The following is a 22,410-nucleotide window of genomic DNA, read 5'->3' as shown; positions in this document are numbered from 1 at the left end:
TATGGATTAGATAAATGCATAATGGCACATTGAACGGCATTATAGAGTCATACAGGGTATTTTCACTAACTGAATTTTGTGAATAGAGAAAAAAATTCTCTTAAACATGCTTCTCTGCTTATTTATCTCTTTCACTGTCCCTATAAACTTTGACAACTGATTTTTTTCAAAATTATTTTTTAAATTACTCTTACCAAGGTAACATGGTTTACTGTGTAGTCATAAAACGAATAAAAAACCTTCTGACTCTATCTTGCCACCTGCATTCAGTGGTCTCAGGCCACTCCCTCACTCAGGATGGCCAGTGCCATGGGCGGACCAAGGAGGAAACGAGGGCCAGGCTGGTTGGTGATCAGTTGCCGTTTATTCCATTCTCCCCACGTGCCTGTTCCAGTCTCACCAAGCTCCCCATTCCAGTCTCACCCTGCCCCTCTTTCCAATCTCCTGTCCGCTTGCTAGTGTCTCCACACTCTAGCAGCCATGCCCCAGTCTGGTAGCACAATCAACATATGAAAGCCCTTCCTGATCTCCTGCAGCCAGGAGATCCTGGTCAAGGGCTAAATACTAAATACCACCTAGGGTGTGTTTCTCCTTTCCTTAGTCCAGTAGCCATTTAAACATTCATCTTAATTCTGCTCCTTAATACTATTGTTACTTTGTATGGACACAGTAAGAGAGATACATTAAGCTTGTAGGGTGGCTCTCCTGGGACACCTCATTATAGATCTCAGACTACAGTGCTCAGGCCAGATTAGTCTTTCCTAACCCTAGCAGGGTCCTAATCCAGTTGTTACTCTTTGAATCATGACAGAATTTCTCCATGATCAGCTCTTTACTTGTAGTTAAGTATTATGGTGCTTTGGCCTGGCCCATTTCGATGCCACGGTAGCTCACTGCTTGCCCCGGGTCCATCCAACCCTCGTTGGGACCCTGCTTTTGGGGTGCTAGAAAGTAAGGGCAACTGAGGCTTAAGTCGAGAAAGCAGATGCCCTGACCTGGAGTGAATATTCGGAGTCAATTAACTCCCAAGTTACAAAAGCATAGCATTAACTGTCTTCCTGTGTCTATACAAAAAGGAGTGCTCTGAAGTAACTCTGCAAAGGAAACAGGGAGAAGAGAAAAGCAGTATATACAGTTCACAGGGTCTGATTAGGAGATAAAGGTGATTGGCCATTTGGGGAAGCAGAGCACAAAGAAAGAGGTTAGAGATGAACATAGAAGAATGGGAGTGCCTCTTATGGGAGCACTGTGATGGGTGTAACCCAATAAACGTGGCTCCCTGTGGCAAGGCAGAAAGGACAAACCAATGTTTATAATAGTGTCAACGTTTTGCTTTTGATGTACAAAGTCACTGCATTTCCACCACCAGAGGCCAGCCCTCTCCCCAGCTCCTCACTGTCTTATTGTGTGTGTGTGTGTGGGGGGGGTGCCTTTTCACCACTGTCTTGGAGTGGTAGTTCAGATCAGGCCTCTTAGTTGCCTTCTTTTGCTTCCTCTCTGTCTTTTCATGGCTTTTTCAATAGGATGGGTGTCTGTCTTTATTGAAGTAGGATTAATATATCAAATGATAGTTTGAGGAATTCACTTAATGATCATCGAATGGTCTCAGTGACTGTGTGCCTTGCTTAAGGATCACCACCGTTAGGGGGGCTGCTGCCCATCACCTTACAGGGTTACAGACAGACGCTTTTCTCAGGATGAGAGCATGTGGTATTTCCTCTCAGCCACTTTTTTTTCTTTTCTTTTTGGGTCACCCCCAGCAGTGCACAGAGGTTATTCCTGGCTCTGCACTCAGGAATTATCCCTGGTGGTGATCAGGGGACCGTACGGAATGCTGGGAATCGAACCCGGGTCAGCTGAGTGCAAGGCAATCGCCCAACCCACTGTGCTATTGCTCCAGCCCCTCTCAGCCACTTTCAAATATAGGGTACAAAAGTAGCTCTAGTCTTCATGGTGTAAATTATTAGATTACTTAGTTCACTTTTCTTTAACCACTGACGAATACTTTGTTGTCAGATGTATCACGACTTAGTCGCTTATGAGGAACACGTTGTTGGTTACTTGTGGAGTTTTGGCCATTCTGAATAAAAGCTTCTGTGGGTATCAGTGTTCTAGTTTTGTGTGAACGTAGGTTTTCAGTTCCTCTGGGTGACCCCTGAGGTGTGCGATTGCTAAGTGATTTGGTAAGAGGATGGTCAGTTTTGTAAGAAACACCAGACTGTCTTCCGGAAGTGGCTAAGCTCTTTCATCTCCCAGCAGCCATGAGCAAGAGCTCCTGCCACTCCACATCCTCACCACACTGACAGATTTGGGCCGTTTTCAGTAGTTGCCTAGTGATATCTTGCTTTTATTTGCATTTCTTTGAAGAGGGAAAATATCTGTTAAGGACTATGAATATTCTTTTGTGTTGTCTTTCTCATGGATATATTCTGAGAATTCTCTCTCAGCTCTGTCTCTTACAAATATTTTCTCCCAGCCTGGGGCTTGTCTTTTCATTCTCTTGAACAAGTTTCCCATAAGTTTCCTGTAAGTTTTTCCCATAGAGAACCAAAGTAACTGAGGGGTTGCCTGGCAGGGACTTTTCTCAAAAAATGGACATGGGAGAACTCTTCAGGATGATGGCAGTGTCCCAGTCCGTATTGTGGGGATGACCTCTCAGACCTCGGGATATGCTAAAAATGACCTAACTTAATCGGTAGCTTTTTTTTTTAATTTGTAAGTTGTACCTCAATAAGACTTAAAAATTGGGAAATGTCAAGCCCCTGGGAAAATGTTGACGCTCCAGTTCAGCACTGCCTTGTCCAAAGTCTCGTGACAGCAGAGTGCAGAGCTAGCGTTGGCCTCAGGCGCCCTGCACAAGCCCTTTGTGGTCCCGTGTTCCCAGAGCCCTTTACCTGCTGAAGGGTCTCTGCGTTCTGAATCAGACCTCGCCTTAGTTTTGAATCTTGAAACCTCTTTCCTTTGAAACTTTGCTTAGAGATTCCTTGCTGGCAAGTTTGCTGGATGGAGTCCGAGCCTCGGGTAACAGAGATGTCTGTGTGAAAATGACGCCGACCCACAAGGGCCAGCGGTGGGGCTTGCTCAGCATGCCCGTGGATGAGGAGGTCGAGAGCCTTCATCTCCGATTCTTGGCCGCACCCCCGAGTAAGTATGGATTTGCATCTCCCTCCACTCACTCCGTCGTCGTTCAGAAATGAGAAATGCAAACCTCTAAGTCTTTCTTGGCCTTTTCATCTCCTCACAGATGGCAACTTTGCCGATGCTGTGTTCAGGTTCAACGCAAATATTTCCTACAGCGGTGTTTTGCATGCGGTGACACAGGATGTAAGATCAGTTGCGATTTGTTCATTCTTACTAAATTTTGGCATGGCGACCTTGTTTTGAAATACTCTTCCTTTGCCTAGGGTCTCTTCTCAGAAAACAAAGAGAAACTGATCAATAATGCCATAACAGCATTGCTGTCCCAAGAGGGAGAGTTTGTAGCTTCAAATGCAGAACTGGAGAGCCAGTTCCAGGCTGTGAGGAGGCTTGTGGCTTCCAAAGCTGGCTTTCTAGCCTTCACTCAGCTTCCGAAGTAAGTCATTTTCTGATGCTTCGTTTTCTTTCTTCGTTTTCTTGCTGCAAGCCTGGCAGTGCATGGCGGTAGCTTCTGGCGGTGCACGGTGCTCTGGGGACAGTACTGTGCTGGGGACCACACCTCGGCTCCCGGCACTCAGAGCATGCGTTCAGCTTGTTGCGCTCTCTGGCTCCTCTCTTCTGAAACGCAACTTCCTTTAGAGAATCTAAATATCTCAATAATAATTAGGTTCACGCCTTCATGTCTGACCACATCTTTATACCTTTTATATGACATGACAATATGGTAGTAGTAGTTGTTTTTTTTTTTTAAATTTTTTATTCATGAGAATTTCAAAAGGAGGCTAAGTGGAACTGCAGACGATATTGGTTCCATTCTGACTAGTTCTGCTATTGTCTCCTGTTTTTTAGTTTTAATTAACTTAAAAAGTCACAGAGGACAGAGATGTCAGAGGTACTGTACGTGAATTGTATGAGTCCCCAGCTTTGATCTTCGGATGCCATCCCCCCACCCTCCCAAACACACATATACACCCTCAAAATAATAGAAGTTCCTAGTAGAGAAATCTTTTTGGTGATGAGGTTGCACTGTAATTTGGTAATGGGTGCAATGAATTTGTTACACACATAGGTGAATGATGCCTCTCAATCTATAATGTTGTAAAATTAATGATAAAAATGGAACAAAAATGTTTTTCCTTAAAGAAAAGACCTATTATGAAAGTTGATGTTTAGTGGGATTCAAAATAAGTAATTGTTGTAGTAATACAATGGAAATTTAGAATGATCACTTAACTTCATTTTAACAATAAAACAGAACAGTAATGCTCTTATGGTTATTATATGCCCTTTTTTTTGTTTGTTTTGTTCCACAAGGTTTCGGGAGCGTCTGGGAGTGAAGGTAGTAAAAGCACTGAAGAGGAACCACAATGGAGTGATCCACGCTTCTGTGGACATGCTTTGTGCCCTCATGTGTGTAAGTGGCACTTTTTGAGGAAATGTAACTTTACATATCAGCTGGTGGTTTATGGGCAGAAGGGAGTGAGGGAAAGGAATTGACATGAGGCAAGGAGTGGGTTGATTTTGATAGGGCTGTTTCCTTTAGTGAATACTGCAGGGGGCTGTCAGGCAGGTTACTTATATTGATTAGGAAATTTCTTTTTTACTGGTTTAAGATTTATTTCTGGGAAGGCCAAAAAAATAGACTCAGTTTGGTGAAGTGGAACTTAGCATAGGCAGTAGGCCCAATTGGGACCCTGTTGTCTTCTTTTAAAAGTGAGATAATTAGAGCATGAGATAGCAATAGTATGAACAAACCTATAGAACCTTTTTCACTTGTTAGGCTTTGGCTACGCACTTTACATAAACTGTTTCATGTAAGCTCCGTAACCACCCTCTGAGAGAAGTACTATTATTCTTCCTTCCTTACTGCTGCAGAAAATGAAGCTTCGAGAGCCTAAGAAACTTAGTCAGAGAGCAGCTATGATAACTAGCACAATTATTATTTGAAATCAACTCCAAATTATTGATCTTGTTATCTTTCCTGTGCTCAGTTATCCCAGCAGTCAAAAGAGATTACCTTGAGACAGAGAGGAATTTTTTTTTTTAATTGAATCACCATGAGATAGTTACAAAGCTTTCATGTTTGAGTTTCAGTCATACAATGAACAACACCCAACACCCATTCCTCCACCAGTGCACAGTTTTCACCACCAATGTCCCCAATATACCCCCCTTTCCCAGCCCTCCCCCTGCCTCTACAGCAGATAATTTCCCCCATACTCTCTCTCTACTTTTGGGCATTATGGTTTGCAATATAGATACTGAGAGGCTATAACATTTGGTCCTTTAGCTACTTTCAGCACACATCTCCCATCCCGAGCGATCCCTCTAACCATCAGTGACTTAATGATTTCTTCTCTATTCCAGTTGTCTTCTCCCCCAGCTCATGAGGCAGGCTTCCAACTATGGGGCAATATTCCTTGCCATTGTGTCTACTGTCCTTGAGTGTTAGTCTTATGTCATTTTATATTCCACAAATGAGTGTAGTTCTTCTATGTCTGTCTCTCTCTTTCTGACTCATTTCACTTGGCATGATACTCTCCATGACCACTTACAAGCAAATTTCATGACTTCATTTTCCTAACAGCTGCATGGTATTCCATTGTGTAGATATACCAAAGTTTTTCTTTAACCAGTCGTCTGTTCTCGAGCACTGAGGTTGTTTCCAGATTCTGGCTATTGTGAACAGTACTGCAGTCAACATACAGGTACAGATGAGATAGAGAGGAATTTACTAAGTATTTTATTTATTTTTTAAAATTTTTTATTAGAGAAACACTGTGATGTACAGTTACAAACTTATGAACTTTTAGTTTGCATTTCACTCATACAGTGATTGTTTACCCATCCAGCCACCACTGCCCATTTACCTCCACCAGAGATCCCAGTATCCCTCTCACCACCCCCACCCCATCCCCTACCACCCCACCCTGCTCTGCGGCAGGGCATTCCCTTTTGTTCTCTCTCCTTTTGAGTGTTGTAGTTTGCAATAGAGGTATTGAGTGGCCTTCATGTTCAGTCTGTAGTCTACTTTCAGTTCGCATCTTCCAACCTGAATGGGTCGTCCCAACATCCTCTACTTGTGTTTCCTTCTCTATCTGAGCTGCCTTTTCCCCCAGCATGTGAGGCCAGTTTCCAAGCTGTGGGGCAGACTTCCTGGTCCTTATCTCTACTACTCTTGGGTGTTAGTCTCCCACTCTGTTATTTTATATTCCACAGATGAGTGCAATCTTTCTTTGTCTGTCTCTCTCTCTCTCTTTTTTTTTTTTTTGTTTGCTTTTTGTGTCACACCCAGCACACACTCAGGGGTTACTCCTGACTCTGCACTCAAGAATTACTCCTGGCGTTGCTTGGGAGACCATATGGGATGCTGGGAATCGAACCTGGGTCGGCCGCGTACAAGGCAAATGCCCTACCCGCTGTGCTATCGCTCCAGCCCATGTCTGTCTCTCTCTTTCTGACTCATTTCACTTAACATGATACTTTCCATGTTGATCCACCTATATGGAAATTTCATGACTTCATCTTTTCTAACAGCTGCATAGTATTCCATTGTGTAGATGTACCAAAGTTTCTTTAACCAGTCATCTGTTTTTGGGCACTCCGTTTTTTCCCAGATTTTGGCTATTGTAAACAGTGCTGCAATGAATATAGAAATGCAGATGTCATTTCTACTATACCTTTTTGCCTCTCCAGGATATATTCCCAGGAGTGGTATTGCTGGGAAATGAACAGAAATTTTCTCAAAGAAGAAATCCGAATGGCTCAGAGGCACATGAGGAAATGCTCTATGTCACTAATTATCAGGGAGATGCAGATCAAAACAACAATGAGATATCATCTCACACCACAGAGACTGACCCACATCCAAAAGAATTTACTATTTTAGTACTTGCTTTTAATTATAAGTTCCATCATTTTTAATTTAAAGTAGATAATTGGGGGAAGGACTGAGTGGCATTTGCCTTCATTAAGAGACAAACTTTTGACCACACTTTGTGCTGTGCTGTAGACGGTGATTTGTTAGAAAAATTGCTTACAAAAGCTCATGAAACAGAAGGGAAATCATCTCTTCTGCCTGCTTGTCTTATGAGTTTCCTTCTTCCCCTAAACTTTATAGCCTGTGGTTTTTAATTCATTTGATGTTCAGTGAGAACTCTTCATAAATAAATGACTTTTGTGTGGTGCCAGCCACTACATTATCGCTGTTTTTACTCAACAGCCCATGCATGATAACTATGACTTAAGACAAGAACAGCTAAACAAAGCTTCCCTTCTCTCTTCAAAGAAGTTTCTGGAAAACTTACTGGAGAAATTTAATTCCCATGTGGTAAGTTAAGATGAAATGTGCCTTAATGAAAAATACCAGGTCATTATTGAATGATGTTCTAAAAATACAACATGGATAGGTTTTTTGTTTTGTTTTGTTTTTAATTTGCAGCCCTCAAATTGGTCATCCTTTAGTATTGTTACTAATAATAAAACGCTAGCTTTGTTTTGTAGTAGTATCTATTCATCCAAGGAGGGTAAATTTTAAAGCCTTTAAATTTTATAATGACATTCCAGAATTTTGCTTTTTTTAAAAAAAAATAAACTGTCTTTGTGAAATAAACTCAAAAAAAGAAATCAAATTTCAGTCATTGGTAAACATGTTGGCATTCATTGAGCAGTCTATAACATTAAGAAGGAAGTGTGCCTGTGCCAGAGTTTGAGAAGGGATTGCTTTTAAGGGGCTGGGACATTGATCACAGGTCCAGAGCACAGGCCTGCATGCTAGAGACCCCGGTTTTGAACTCCAGCACCACATGGCCGCCTGAGCACAGCTGGGGATAGGGATGGGGCCTCCAGCACCTTGGGGCCCTAACAAGCAGGAGCCTTGCCGGGCCCTGCACCTTCAGCTTCCTTATGGCTGGCAGCAGCCCTGACCTCCTGAGCACCACCTTCTACACAGGACATGGAGCATTTTCAGCAGGCAAATTCAGTCCTGCTGAATTTCCATTCCATCCTTTCTGTGGTATGGTGAGCAGTGAATCTGCATTACTAGTAAGCCAGTTTACTACTTTGAGTCATCAAATTTGGAACCTGGTGCTGAAAGATGGAATGTTTACTTCGAACAGGAAATCAGAGAGAGGAGGCTGGCATTGCTGTATTTTAAGTGAAGCTGTCTGTCCTAAGTCGAACATGTGCTGCTTTGTTTCAGGATCATGGGACTGGTGCCCTCGTCATTAGTTCACTCTTGGACTTCCTTACTTTCGCCCTCTGTGCTCCATACAGTGAGACGACAGAAGGGCAGCAGTTTGACATGCTCTTGGAGATGGTGGCGTCCAATGGAAAGACCCTCTTCAAACTCTTTCAGGTGAGCACTTGTACTCAGCTTTTTAGAGAGCAGCTGACCTCGCAGAACCATTTGGGTCTTTTATCTTTTAGTAACATACCATGTTTTCTTGCTTAGTAATGCTGGTGAATACATGTAGTCTGATCCTACAGGTTTCTTGGTATTGAGTATAATGACCTTGCTGTTGATTCCTTTACCTTTTAGGCATGGTGATGGGTACTACTTGTGAAAAAGTGGTCTTTCTACCACTCCCCTCAAAACCATGCCGTGAAATCCCAAGCTTCCGCCCTATTTACAACTACCCAAGTAATGAGTTTTAACAATTCTACTAATAATGGGGGAAAAAATTCATTTATATGTAGAGATGAATAAATGTACTTTTTTATACATATGCTGTACATTAAAAAAAAATAGAGGACTGAAGCTATTGCACAGTGGGTAAGGCACTTGCCATGCACGCAGCCAACCCGGGTTCGATTCCTCCATTCTTATGTAGAATCCAGCAAGCTACCAAGAGTATCCTGCCCCTGCCCACACGGCAGAGCCTGGCAAGCTACCCATGGCATATTTGATATGCCAAAAACAGTAACATCAAGTCTCCCAGTGGAGACGTTACTGGTGCCCGCTTGAGCAAATCAATGAGCAACAGGATGACAGTGATACAGTGACAGTGCAGTTCTTTATAACAGTCAATTTGCATTATTTAAGAAATTTTATTGTTCGATGTGTAATATTCAAATTAAGTATATTGCCCAATTAGTACCAGTTTTCAACTAATATAAATTCTTTATCTATAGAGCTATATTGTTAGGATACCTAAAATCTTTAATCAAATTGAATTTAACTTTGTGATTTATCTTTTGTAATTTTATGACTTATGCTGGCATGAAATTATGTATCCTTTTTACAACAAGATAAATAAAATTGTTAAATAAAATTGTTTTCTTTTTTGATACTTTCTTTACCCATTTTAAAGCATCCATCCATGGCAGTTGTAAAGGGAGCTGGATTGGTTATGAAGGCAATAATAGAGGTGAGACAAATTTTGATGTTTTAAACTTAAATATTGACTGTTTTAACTGACGTTGAAAACATGCTTTTATGATTTTATTGGGAAATGTTTTTTTTTTTTTTTTCTGGGCAAGAAAAGCTATTTTAATCTTTATTTAGAAGTTCTAATTAGGTGAAAAGTTCTTAAATGGGTTTATAGAAAATAAGTCTTTGTTCCTGGGGTTTTTTTTTTTTTTCATTTTAAAAGAATTTTAAAAATTAGCCTTTTTGTTTTTTGGGGAGCTGGGTAGGTTGATAATGACTATTAAAATCTTTATGCATTGAGGTTACATAGAAATCTATTAATGGATAATTTATAGCAATGTCACTAAATAAGAATGGCAACGAAAGATGAGTCCCTTTGCTGAAGTACCTTTGCGGTGCTGCTGTAGCGATGAGGGCCTGGTTCAGTCGGAGCAGACAGGGCTTCCTTCTCCTGCAGAGCTGCCTCACCCTTCTCTTTAGTCTGAAGGCGAGGCCAGGGCCATGATCAGCTAGCTCACTGCTTGCTGTAGGGACATCAGTCTAAGTGGCTTTTGAATGATCTTATTGTCATGGTAGTGATTTTGATGACATGTAAGAATAGTTGGCCCTTTTACCAGAAAAATAGGACTTATTGGTCATAAATATAATACACCATTAAGTAATATGTGCACAGATTTAGTGCATGCTCTTATTTACCTGTTTCAGATATGATTGACAGGAAAACGATTGAAATGCCAGTGTTTGTGTCCTTTCGTAATGTGCATTTACTGCTAAATGCCAATTTTCCCACCAAGCTAACGGGTTGTATGCTCATCTTCCTTTATAGAGTCTAAAGTAGCCAAGGATAGTTAGGATTATGAAACCAGATCCTGACATGGATCCACCAATAGATTGGCATGCATTTGGAAGTAGTTACTGAGTGCCAAAAATGCTGACTTTGGCTTCACTACAAGCCTTGTTTGTTAGGTTTGTTGTAATACCAGCAATAAGAAAAACTATTTTCATTGAAGTCCTGGCAGGCATTTTACTTTTTTTTTCTGACAGCAGATATATGATCTTTGAAAAAATCATTGGCATGTACAGAAAAAAAATCTCTAAGCAGTAAAATAAATCAGTTATATTATTATCATCCAGAGATAAGTGCCATTAACATTTTGGTAAATATCTTCTCAAACTGCTGTTCAGAATGATTTGAGTTCATATATGTACTGTACGTACATACTGCATAATCGCTGGTCACAATGATTTGCCATCCTATATGTATATTTTCAGATGTACTGTATACTGTACTTCTCTCTCCAACAGTGTGAGCATTTTTAGTTCCTGAAAAATTGTCTAAATTATCATCCTACATGCTTTAATTCATAGTTCTATAGCTTTGATTAGTAGTCCTAAGTTGGTTGCCAGAGTGAGTCTGTATAAACAATAAAAAGAACTGCCCGTACATCAGATTAGAATGTGTTCAGCATGAAATGAGTATATTGTTAATGAACAAAAGAAGCCAAATCTGTAGGTGCCTTTGGTAGTAATTCCTGGTTTTTAAAGTTACCTCTCCCCTTTGTTGACTGATTTATGTTCTAAAGAATCAACGCAACTTTAATATTAAACTAATAAGGCTTAGCTTATTTGTCAGAGAAATGTATCTGGAAACATATGCCAAAGACAAATAATTTTTAAAAATCTCTTCTACTATTTCTTTTGTTTTGGTGTCATTGAGGACACATTTTTAATATTTACTATATACTGAACAGTTATTTTATCTAGAGATGTGAAAATAGTTTTCTAGAACTAGGACAGCTTGCTGGAGCTTGTTGCTTTAGGGATCATCTTGCCCTTTTTCCAAAGGAAGGTGACAAAGAAATTGCTACAAAAATGCAGGAGCTTGCCCTAAGTGAAGGTGCCTTACTTCGACACTTGCATACTGCGATGTTTACAATAAGCTCAGATCAAAGGATGCTTACAAATAGGTAGGTTAAATTTAATTTGCTTACATCAACTTTCTGTTTAGAGAATGGACACATACTACATAAAACAAAGTATTTGGATGACACAAATGTTTCATTTCCTTTTCACTCACCCCTTTCTCCTTTTCTTTTCCTTATAGAAAGGTTGTACCCAGTGATCATGGTGTCTTCTGGCTAACTTGGGAAGGGAGAAAGCCTTTTTATTCCCCATCCCATCCTCAGTTACCCTATGACCAGTCTGTATCTCCTTTTTCATAGGGCTGCTATATAGGAAAGGGTATCCAAAGCGTATGTTGTTAGAACTTCCGGCCTCTTTTTATAGAAGACGCCATTTTCTCTGCCCATCTTGTATGCAGATGACCACATGTGTAAATCTTACACAGTCACTTTAAAACATCTCTGGTCATTTGTGCACTATTTAATAAAGAAGACCTTTAATATCTAGCCAGTGTAGCGTAGACCAATCCTGAATCTTGGGGGGCGGGGGGGTGTGAGGGCTAAAGCTTCTCCTGGAGGTGCTCTCTCTGGAGATCTGCACCTGCGGGGCCTAGAGTGGTGTTGACCACATGCAGATACAATACCTTAGACCCTGTACCATCTCTCCAACCCCCGTCCTTAACCTTCTGTAGTTAAATAGTGGCAAATAATATTTTTTTTTATAATAAATACAAGGAAACATATTCTTTAATTATAGGCTCTGTGAGTTTTGGCTCTTTAACTTCTCTTTTGTGGTTTCTGATATGTGACCCTTTTAGGTATCCTTATTATGACACATTTTGACTCATGATTCCTATTAGTTTAAAAGAAAGAGTTTAAGGCTAGAGAAATCGCTAAAAGTGATATCTTGGGCTGAAGCGATAACCACATCGGGTAGGGTGTTTGCCTTGCATGCGGCTGACCCAGGTTTTCTCAGCATTCCTATAATCCCCTGAGCACCGCCAGAAGTGATATCCTATCTTGCAAATTTCAAATGCTACTTACTTCTTAAGTATATCGGTTTTCATACAGTACAGGAATCAGGGGCCAGAGTGATAGTATGTGGGTAGGGTGCTTTCGTTGCTCATGACTGACTGGGCTTGATCCCCCGGCACCCCCAGGAGTAATTCCTGAGTGCAGAGCCAGGAGCAACCCCTGAGCTTGGGTGTGGCACAACAACAATAAAAACCCATAGCACAAGGAATTAATAATTTCAGGAATATTTTTAATTTATTGATGAGAGAACAAAATGCAATTTCTATTAAACTCTTTCCTTCTAGAACTGTTCCACGTATAAATCCATACTCCCTTTGGTGACTATTTGGCTATTTCACAGGATTCATAGCGATTTTTAAAGCAAATGGCACTTGAATCCTTCTTAAAAACACAGAATAGTCAATGATGATTAAAATCTATTATCTGCTAACCTAGGACAGATATCATAAGGATTACGATTATTTAATCAAGGACTAGATCATAAATTCAATGGAGAGTTTTTTTTTTTTGAACCAGAATGAGCATTTAGCCTTTCATGAGTATGAAAATTAGTTTTTCCCAAACTTCAGAAGCGGAAATACTTTCTTTGACCTTACTAAAAAGGTGATTTCTGCTCATGTTCAGAATTGCAAAGAATGCCAGGTTGCTATGATCACTAAGTCAGAACTTGTTATACAGACTAATTGTACCACAGGCATAATTTTTTTTGAATCTCCTATTTTTGAATGGGGGTAATCCCCTAACTTCTTTATGCTCGCCTTCACCAAAAGTTAAATTTTTTTCAGGGAAGTATTTTAATTTCTGAAAAATTCTTGAACATTACCTCTAATTCAGCTGTTATCTCATACATCTTTAGAATGATAATTTTACTATCATTGCATTTCTTATATGATATTTTGTTCTTAAAAATTCCTTTCTGTTCTAGCTGAGATAAAGCAGCAAACCTTTCTCAACGTCTGCTTTTTTCAGACAGCTAAGTAGACACTTAGTGGGACTCTGGACAGCCGATAGTGCAACTGCGGCAAACTTGTTGAAACGCATTTTGGTAAGTCCGTTTAATTGCTGGCAAGATTTATATATTCTTACCCAGTCAAATTTCAGTGTGTCCACTAACTGTCAAAGGTTTTTGTTGTTTTTTTTTAATCTATTTAAAATTAAAGACAGTTGCTGCAGTTGCCATCTGATAAATGCTATCCTCAGTATTTTATCACAGTATTAGTTTATTTGGGTGTGGGTGGCTAAATTTTCTTGATACATAGCTGCCTAGAAATACGGATTTTATGTGTGGTTTTGTTTGTTGTTTCTAGCCACCAGGATTGCTGGCACACCTGGACAGCTCAGATCCAGTTCCCGAAAAGGATGCTGACAGGATGCACGTCAGAGATAATGTGAAAATAGCCATGGTAAAGCTGTTGTCCTTACTGTCTCTCAGGACAGAGAGAGTGTGCTTTTCCCACGCACTGAAGAATTCAGTGCTCGAGTACTAGTCCTCTTGGGGGAGGGAGGCTCCTGGCTGCGACACCAGGCGGTGCTTGGGGAAGCTGGTGGTGCCAGGGGATCACACTTGGACTCCCACCTTGGCTTGCTCCCTGGCCCAAGCGATGGTGTTCTTAACTACTACCAGTTTTTTGGAATCACCTATACTTACATTTGCACACACATTATTTTTGTGTACTTTTGAGTCCTGCAGCAATATCCATAATCTTATTTAATGATAGCAGTACTACTGCATGTTTTGTCTCTCTGACTTGGCTTATTTGCACATTTAGAGATGAATTTTTGAAAAATTAGATTGTACTTGCTGTATAATTGCTGGGTGTTAGTGAAAGTGGCAAAGGCTGAAAATATTAGGTGTAACTTTTTTCCTTAAAAGCGCTATCTTTATTCTTAAAAGCATCTAAGTTTGGGCTGCTTCCAAGACAATGACTTAAATATCGGGGCCAGAGAGATAGTAGAGCAGAGAAAGCACTTGCCTTGCCTTGCATGCAGGTGACTCAGATTCCATCCGGGGCACCACATATAAGCCCCCCATCCCCAAATCCACATTGTGTGGCCTGGAATGATCCCTGAGCACTGCCAGGTATGATCCAAAAAACATAAAAAGATAAATGCTTTTCTTTTAAGAACTCTCCTAATAATACTTGATAAATATTCTTTTCTCTGTTGTTTCACTGTTTGCTCTATCTCCCACTTGCATCTTGCCACTCCTCTAAAAGGAATCAGCTTGCTAGCTAGGTAGAAAAGCATGATGAATTGTAGAAGTATCCACCTTGTTCGTCTTTGAGCCCTAACATCCATTGTTTGTCTTCTCACATACAACTCTGCTATGCTCAGATTTTTAAAATAAATAGCAAACAGGATTAAAATTTATTGTAGTGAATTTTAACATTATTTTACAGGATCAGTATGGAAAATTTAATAAAGTTCCAGAGTGGCAGAGATTAGCTGGAAAAGCTGCTAAAGAAGTTGAGAAATTTGCCAAAGAGAAAGTGGATCTTGTGTTGATGCACTGGCGGGACAGGATGGGCATTGCACAGAAAGAGGTAAAAATAAAATCCGCTTTGAAACGTCAGGCCCTTCTGTAGGATTCAGGTTTGCTTGAGTTTCTCCCACGCAAGCAGCAGATAACACCTAAAATAATGTCATTAATTCTGATTCATATTTTAATATACGAATATATATTTTAATGTTTTTTATTTGTTTGGGTTCGGGGGGCACACCCAGTGGTGGTCAGGATTGATTCCTGGCTGGCTTGGGGAACCAAAAGGGTATGGGGAATGAAAAAAATTTAAAAAAGGGTTGGGCGCTTGCATGAAAGGCAAGCGCACAACCCATTGTACTATCCCTCCAGCCCCTGATCACTGTCTATCACTATCATCCCATTGATCCTCGATTTGCTCAAGCGGGCCCAGTAATGTCTCCATTCATCCTAGCCCTGAGATTTTAGCAGCCTCTCTTTACTCGTCCTTCCCAATGGTGCCGCATTAGAGGCTCTTTCAGGGTCAGGAGAATGAGACTCATCATTGTTACTGTATTTGGCATATGAATATGCCACAGGGAGCTTGCCAGACTCTCCCATGTGGGCAGGAAAACTCTCGGTAGCTTGCCAGGTTCTCCGAGACAGAGAACTAGGCTGTAAGATGTCGCACGGCCGCTTTGCTTCCGGGAGCTTGGTTTTATAGTCTTTGGATGTTGGCTGTTGATGGGATTTACACGACACTGGGGGCAGTTTCTGGTTGTGACCGCCTAGCTACTGAAAAATGGGGGATCTGGGTGGAAGAGGCCCAGTCCCGATCCAAGCAGGCTTGGGGATCTCAGCCCCGGGTGTCTCACACCTGGGTTCCTCTGCCTGTTCCTTCATGCGTGAAGCTCATCCGAACGTGTGAAAAGGGGCCTTGATCATGGCTGTGGTTGGGTTCTGGAGATCTTCGTCTGCCGGGGCTCTGCTGGGGACGGGGAGGGAGACTCAACCCACCCCTTCCTAGGGGCCCCGGTGAAGACAGCCAGGTTCAGAGGCAAGAGACTCTACGTTGCTCTCTTCTGGGAGCTTGGTTTTATAGTCTCTGGATGTTGGCTGTTTCTTTAACCAGTCATCTGTTTTTGGGCACTCTGGTTTTTTTCAGATTCTGTCTATTGTAAACAGTGCTACAATGAACATGTAAGTGCAGATGTCATTTCTACTATACTTTTTTTGCATCTGCAGAATATATTCCCAGAAGTAATATTGCTGGGTCAAATGGGAGCTCAGTTTCTAATTTTTTGAGAAGCGTCCATACTATTCCAAAAGGGCCGAGCCATTCGGCATTCCCACCGCAGTCTGGCATGGTTCACTTCTATCTTCAGTGCATTGTGGTCTGAAAAGGTAGTTGATACAATTTCGATCTTCCTGATTGTATTTAGGTATGTTTTGTGACCCAGCACATGGTCTGTTTTGGAAAATGTTCCGTGTGCACTGGGGAAAAAAAAATGTGTATCTTTCTTTTTGGGATGCAAAGCCCTGTATAGATCTGTTAGCCCTCTCTCTTCTGTTTCTTCTTCAAAGCCAGTTTTCCTTGCTGAGTTTTAATCTTGTTGATATATCTAGAGATGATAGGGCAGTGTTGAAGTCTCCATCTACTATTGTGTTGCTAGCAGTGTCCTTGTTAAAATCTGTTAGCAGTTTTAAGTATTTTGCTGGTCCCTCATTATGTGCATAAATGTTTAGGAATGTGATTTATTTTTGCTGTACATATCCCTTGACTAGTAAAAATAGTCTTCACTGTCCCTTCTAATCTTTTTCAACCTGAAATCTATGTTGTCGGATACTAGTATCACCACCCCAGCTTTTTTGAGGGAGCTGTTTGCTTGCAGGATTGTTTTCCATCCTTTGACTTTGAGTCTGTGTTTGCTCTGACTGTTTAGATATGTTTCTTGTAGACAGCGGAATGTTGGGTTTAGTTTCCAAATCCATTTTGCCACTCTGTATCTCTTAATTGGTGTATTTAGACCATTGACATTGAGGGAGATTATTGTCATGGGTTTTGTGCCATCTTTCTGTAGGGGTTTGTTGTGCTTGTAGGTTTTTTTTTTTGTCTTACAGTAGCCCCTTTAGTCCTTTTAAGTTTGGTTTTGAGTCTATGAAGTTCCTGAGCTGTTGTTTATCCATGAAATAGTGTATCGTTCCTTCGAATTTGAGAGTTTAGCTGTATAAAGTATTCTTGGTGAAACATTCATTTCATTGAGTTTTTCACTATATCCCACCATTGTCTTCGGGCTTGGAGGGTTTCCTCTAGGATAGGTCTGCTGTAAATCTAAGGGGTGCTCCTTTGAATGTGTTTTCCTTCTTTGACCTTGCTGCTTGCAGTATTGTGTCTCTATCTATGGAATCCATCATTCTGACTATGATATGTCTTGGAGTCTTTTTACTAGGGTCTCTTTTAGCTGGTACTCTTAGGGCTCCTTGGATCTGGATGCCTGCCTTCTCCAGCTCTGGGAACTTTTCAGCAATGATATCTTTAACTGTGGTTTTTTCATTGGGGTTGTCTCCCTTTCCTTCTAGTACTCCAGTGATTCTAATGTTGTTCCTCTTAAAATCACCCCCTAGATCTCTGATTCGCCTAAGAGCTGTTTTGAGATCTTTTCCCATTGCTTGCTGTTGCCTGTAAGCTTCCTACAGCTCTTCTTCAAGCTTACTGATTCTGTCTTCAGCTGTAGCCATTCTACTATTGAGGGCACCCACTGAGTTTTTAATTTCATCTAATTAAAGAATCCTTTATTCGTGACACTTCATTTTGTAGCTTTTTTTATTTCTGCTCTCATTTCTTCCTGTATTTTCTCGGCTGTCTATTCCATTGTTTCTTTCATGTCCTCTAATTTACTGAATGTTGAATCACTTTTTTGATTTCATTGAACATCTTCAATATTTCATCTCTGAATTCTTATCGAAGAGATTGTATTTGTGCGTAATGCTCTGTTGATGCGCCTTTTCACCATCTTCTCATTGTGGTGGGGATTTTCGCTGTTTCTTCATGTTTTTGTAGTATGGTGGTGGAACCTTCCAGTTCACTATCAGTATTCCCCTCTTCCTCTCAGGTGCCCTCAGTGGCTTAGGTGAGATCTCTAGTGAAGCTTCGGAAGATGTGTTCTTTTATATTGGACTTGTAGAGCTTCTTGTGACTCCAGTATTATGGTGCAATTGGAATACGCTTCTGGGCTAGAGGCCTAATGTGTTGGAGGTGGCCAGGATAATCTCCACAGAATTAGCTGATGGAAATGAAGATGTGAGTTCAGAGTGCCAGGAAAGGGGAAAATACACGCCCATTTCTGCAGAGGCCACGCCCCCTACTTTGATGTGGGTGGGGTGCCAGGTGGGGGGGACACAAACCTGGAAAAGGGAGAAAACTGGGAGTGGAGCTGGAGGGAGGCGCAGGGGTGGATGGGATGGTGCTTGGGGAGGTGGGGCAGCTCAGGGTCCGAGGAGACGTCTGGGGCTCGGGTGCAGGGGAAATGGCATCCCTGATTGATTACTGACCAGGTCAGATCATCTGGAATTGGTTCAAAAGCAAGCAGGTGGGTCTTGGAGCGTTTGGGCCCAGAAAGCCCCATTACCTGGATTCTTAATGTGACATTTCACTCAATTTTTTTTTCTAATGCAATTTTTAATAATTTTTTTATTCACATATATCCCCTTCTCTGTACTTTGCGTACTAGCTATAAAAAGAAAGATTTTGTTATGTTAAATCTTTTATTTAGAATTGACCAGATAAGTTGATTTTTGTTTGTTTGGGGGTTTTGGGACCAACACCCTGCAGTGCTTAGACTTTCTCTTGTCTCTGCTCTCAAAGATCACTCCTGGTGGGGCTTAGGGGACCATTTGTGGTGCTGGAGACTAAACCTGGGTCAGCCCTGTGGAAGGAAGTGCCCTATAGGCTGTGATATTGCTCAGACCCCAGACAAGTATTCTGGAATTAAGAATCAAGTTTTTCCCTCCCTCCCTCCCTCCCTTTTCTTTCCCTTTCTTTCTCTTTCCCTCTCTTCTTTCTTTTCTCCTTCCTTCCCTCCCTCCTTCCCTCTCTCCCTCTTTCCCTCTTTTCCTCTTTCCCTCTTTTCCTCTTTCTTTTTTTTTTTTCCTGTTAATTTCGTTCTGGGACTACACCAGGGCCTTCCTCTAACTCTGTGCCGGCAGGGCCCAGGGACTGTATGCAGTTTTAGGGGTTGAACCTGGGTATCCCTACCTGTTTACTCTTTCCAGCTTTCCAGGCCCATAAGATTCACATCTTAAATTTAAGTTGAATGTATATGCTTAAAAGATCCATTTAGCTCCTCAAGTCAAGATTTAAAACAATTTCAGTCTTATCCTTTGCCTTGTGGTTTGTTCTCAAGAACCAAATATTCTTTATACATTCTTTCGCGGCAGAGCCTGGCAAGCTACCTGTGGTGTATTTGATAGGCCAAGAACAGTAACAAGTCTCACGATGGAGACACTACTGGTGCCCACTCGAGCAAATGGATGAACAACAGGATGACAGTGTGATAGTGCGATCATTCTTTCATGTAGAATGCCATATGCAGTGGTTTAAGGTTTCCTGAAAAAGACTTGATCTCACAGTTTCTGGGCCAGTCTTCTATTCTTTCTCTTTAGCCATCTCCTTATTTCTGGTAGCTGTGTCCTTATTCAGGCAAAGTAACAGGAATACAGCTCTATAACTGACAAATTTTTTATGGATTTCCGGACTAAGCATGAGGCATCAGGTGCAATAGAACAAATACAGTTGGGTGTGCCTGTCAGCGGTTAAGACTAATCTTCAAACTTGAGCATAATGGGTTAATGCTAACTTGTAATATAATGTAATATAAATGGCATGCAGTATCATTAAACTTATCTTCCAAATGACAACATAGTAAAGAGAATACTGAATTTGAATAGATTAAGCCTTTTTTTGAATCTGGTTTTGTCACTTAATTACCATATGGCAAGTTTTGGGTTTCAGAACCTTTTCCTTTTCCATAAAATCAGAATGCTGACACCTCCCTTCTCTCCTGCTGGTTTGTCTTGATATATCCACAAGATGATAGTATAATTACCGTGTGTCTGTCTGGTCATGATAGTTTTACTGTAACATTTGAACAGATATGCTGTCAATGGTTGTTAGTCATTTAAAAGTACAAGCTCCTGGTTTCAGTTAGTCAAATTTGTTTCTAATTTAAAAATTGTTTTAAGCTGTTGAAAATAATTATGCTAATGGGATAAAGTGTTTGGCATCAGATTTCATATAACATTTGTCAAGCATAAGCTTATAACTCAGTTCTCTCAATTAAAGACAGTAATTCAGGGAAGTAGAATTTATTTTTGCTATTAATAATGTTTTATTGGCATGCTGGGTTTGTTTACACAATCTTAAAGTGTTGAACAAATAATGACCCCAAATTGATGTACTGGTCAAGAGAGCATGTCAGTGGAAAACTGATTATTTCTGCTTAAGAGACTGTTTTTAGCATTAATCTATTCAGGACATTGTGAATGATCTTTGTGATTGTGTGATTTATTGAAATAGTAACACCAGGAGATTAAATTGTGCTTTCGCTAAAATCTAAACATTAACCATTTCAAAATTAACTGACTAGTCTTTTTCTATAAGCTGTATTTCTTAATGGAATGTAAGTGAAGCATTTCCATTTGTAGTTAGTGTTCTTTGTTGGATTAATAGTAACCTTTGGCTGTTCAGAAAACTGCTTTTTCCTATTTATATTATTTCCAGTTTAGGGATTTGTTTAATGAGTTAGGATTTTGAAACCTAAGTCTCCAGTCACTCCGCTCAGTGTGTTGCCAGCTGATGGCCTTGTTTTGTGTACAGCTGACGTTTTTATCATTCTGAGCTGTCAGCTTTTTTTTTTCCTGGAGTGTAGAGGGGAGACAGGAACGAAAACTAATTAAGTACTTTCTTTAATTCCCATTAGTGGTTTTGAGTAAAGGTTTGTTACTAAAATCAGACTTTAGAATTGCTTACATGCTTTATTCAAATGACCTTACAGTCGTTGAATAAAAATTTATAGGAAACATTCTCTGACATAATTAATAGTTTTTATATTCCAAGCAGCATTTACTTTGAAAATTTTGGTGCTTTATCTTTTCTCTCTGTGTCATCTAGTCTGTTTCTACTTTCTGAATATAATTGCCACTTCTTTAATGAAGTTCCAGACTGGCCTGTTCAATCTATATTACTGTCTGCTTTATTTCTATCACACTGAGGTTTAGAATTTTCATCTCTGAGTTTTATCAGATATCACTAGGACTGAAAACCATGAGCTCCAGTTCATGTAGCTAGTTGTAGGAATCTTTGAAGCATTCCCATTCATATGCAGAACTAACACATGTGTCTCTGGGGGACAAGGACTGGCCTTTCCTCTGACTTCTCAAAGGGTTTTATTATTAACCCAAATTTGAACCATAGACCTAGAGAAGCAGGGAGGCCTTTTTCTTGCTTAAAGTGAAGATTATTTGTATCTATGACTTCCTTATGGCATTTAATGGAGATTAGCAGATAAAGGTTCGTTGGGATCATTTTCTTTTCTTAAATTTTTTCTTTTTCTTTCCTTTTACAATTAAATTCAGGACAGAAACAGTCTGGTGAGTGTGAGTCCCTCCTACATGTTTGAGATGCATTAAACTGCTTGGCATGTGGAGTTGTCTTTGGAAGTCATTGTCTGATAGATTAAGTTCAAGTCTTCACATGTGTCTGAATGTTGATGCTTACTTCTTGTCCATTAGCTATTTCAATTTGTATTTGCTTCTCTTGACTTCAGTAGCAGTTTAATAACCTCTAATCTTTTGCATTTATTGTTTTCTCATGACTTTTGCATTTAACAGCATGCAAGTCATTGTTTAAAACAAGTCATTGTTTCCGCTGTTAAAAATCTTATCTAATTATCACTGTAGACTGTAACCAGACTTGGTGTTGAAACAGTAATTAAAGACTACATAGACTTTTTTGTCAATATTATAAGAAATCATCATATTAAGTTACATTTTAAATATCATAATTTAAAATCCTCTATGTTTACCTTATAGATTTTTTTCTTATAAAATTTGTTGGAGGAAAACATGTTGCATATCATTTGTGAATTGATGATCAATTGACTGAGCCATTGGGTAGCCCCAGATTGAGCACTATGATGTTTTTTCTTTTTCAGAATATAAATCAAAAGCCAGTGGTTCTTCGAAAGAGAAGACAGAGAATAAAAATAGAAGCCAACTGGGATCTCTTCTATTACAGGTAAACCTTAGGCCTCTTTTCCAGCATAGATGAAACCTGGAATTGCCATTAGGGGAATCATGGCAGGCTTTCTTTCCTGGAACAAGGACTTTGTGCTACGGGTATTTTTGTGGCATCAAGGTCAAAAACCCTTAACTGCTAAAATTGGGAGGCTCCATGTTGCGTCAGTACACTAAACTCTTTGGAGAGGATCCGTCTTTGAGAACCTGAAGTC

The 22,410-nt window shown here is 40.3% G+C and overlaps 1 protein-coding gene across 1 annotated transcript in view; it reads left to right on the top strand.

Annotated features, from left to right (window-relative positions):
• DNAJC13 (DnaJ heat shock protein family (Hsp40) member C13) overlaps window positions 1-22,410 on the top strand; it is a 116,328-nt gene that overhangs the window by 32,474 nt on the left and 61,444 nt on the right. Inside the window, exons 10-22 of the mRNA XM_055135759.1 lie at window positions 2,978-3,144; window positions 3,245-3,324; window positions 3,405-3,574; window positions 4,453-4,552; window positions 7,361-7,468; window positions 8,339-8,494; window positions 9,450-9,506; window positions 11,354-11,475; window positions 13,414-13,489; window positions 13,752-13,847; window positions 14,844-14,987; window positions 21,536-21,550; window positions 22,114-22,196. Coding sequence (XP_054991734.1) covers window positions 2,978-3,144; window positions 3,245-3,324; window positions 3,405-3,574; window positions 4,453-4,552; window positions 7,361-7,468; window positions 8,339-8,494; window positions 9,450-9,506; window positions 11,354-11,475; window positions 13,414-13,489; window positions 13,752-13,847; window positions 14,844-14,987; window positions 21,536-21,550; window positions 22,114-22,196 — 1,374 coding nt within the window. The remainder of the gene's footprint in view (window positions 1-2,977; window positions 3,145-3,244; window positions 3,325-3,404; window positions 3,575-4,452; window positions 4,553-7,360; window positions 7,469-8,338; window positions 8,495-9,449; window positions 9,507-11,353; window positions 11,476-13,413; window positions 13,490-13,751; window positions 13,848-14,843; window positions 14,988-21,535; window positions 21,551-22,113; window positions 22,197-22,410) is intronic.

The sequence above is a fragment of the Sorex araneus genome, chromosome 4 (assembly GCF_027595985.1).
Source record: "Sorex araneus isolate mSorAra2 chromosome 4, mSorAra2.pri, whole genome shotgun sequence".
Classification (NCBI taxonomy): domain Eukaryota; kingdom Metazoa; phylum Chordata; class Mammalia; order Eulipotyphla; family Soricidae; genus Sorex; species Sorex araneus.
The sequence above is the reverse complement of the archived record's forward strand: the minus strand, read 5'-3'. Positions and strand labels throughout refer to the sequence as shown.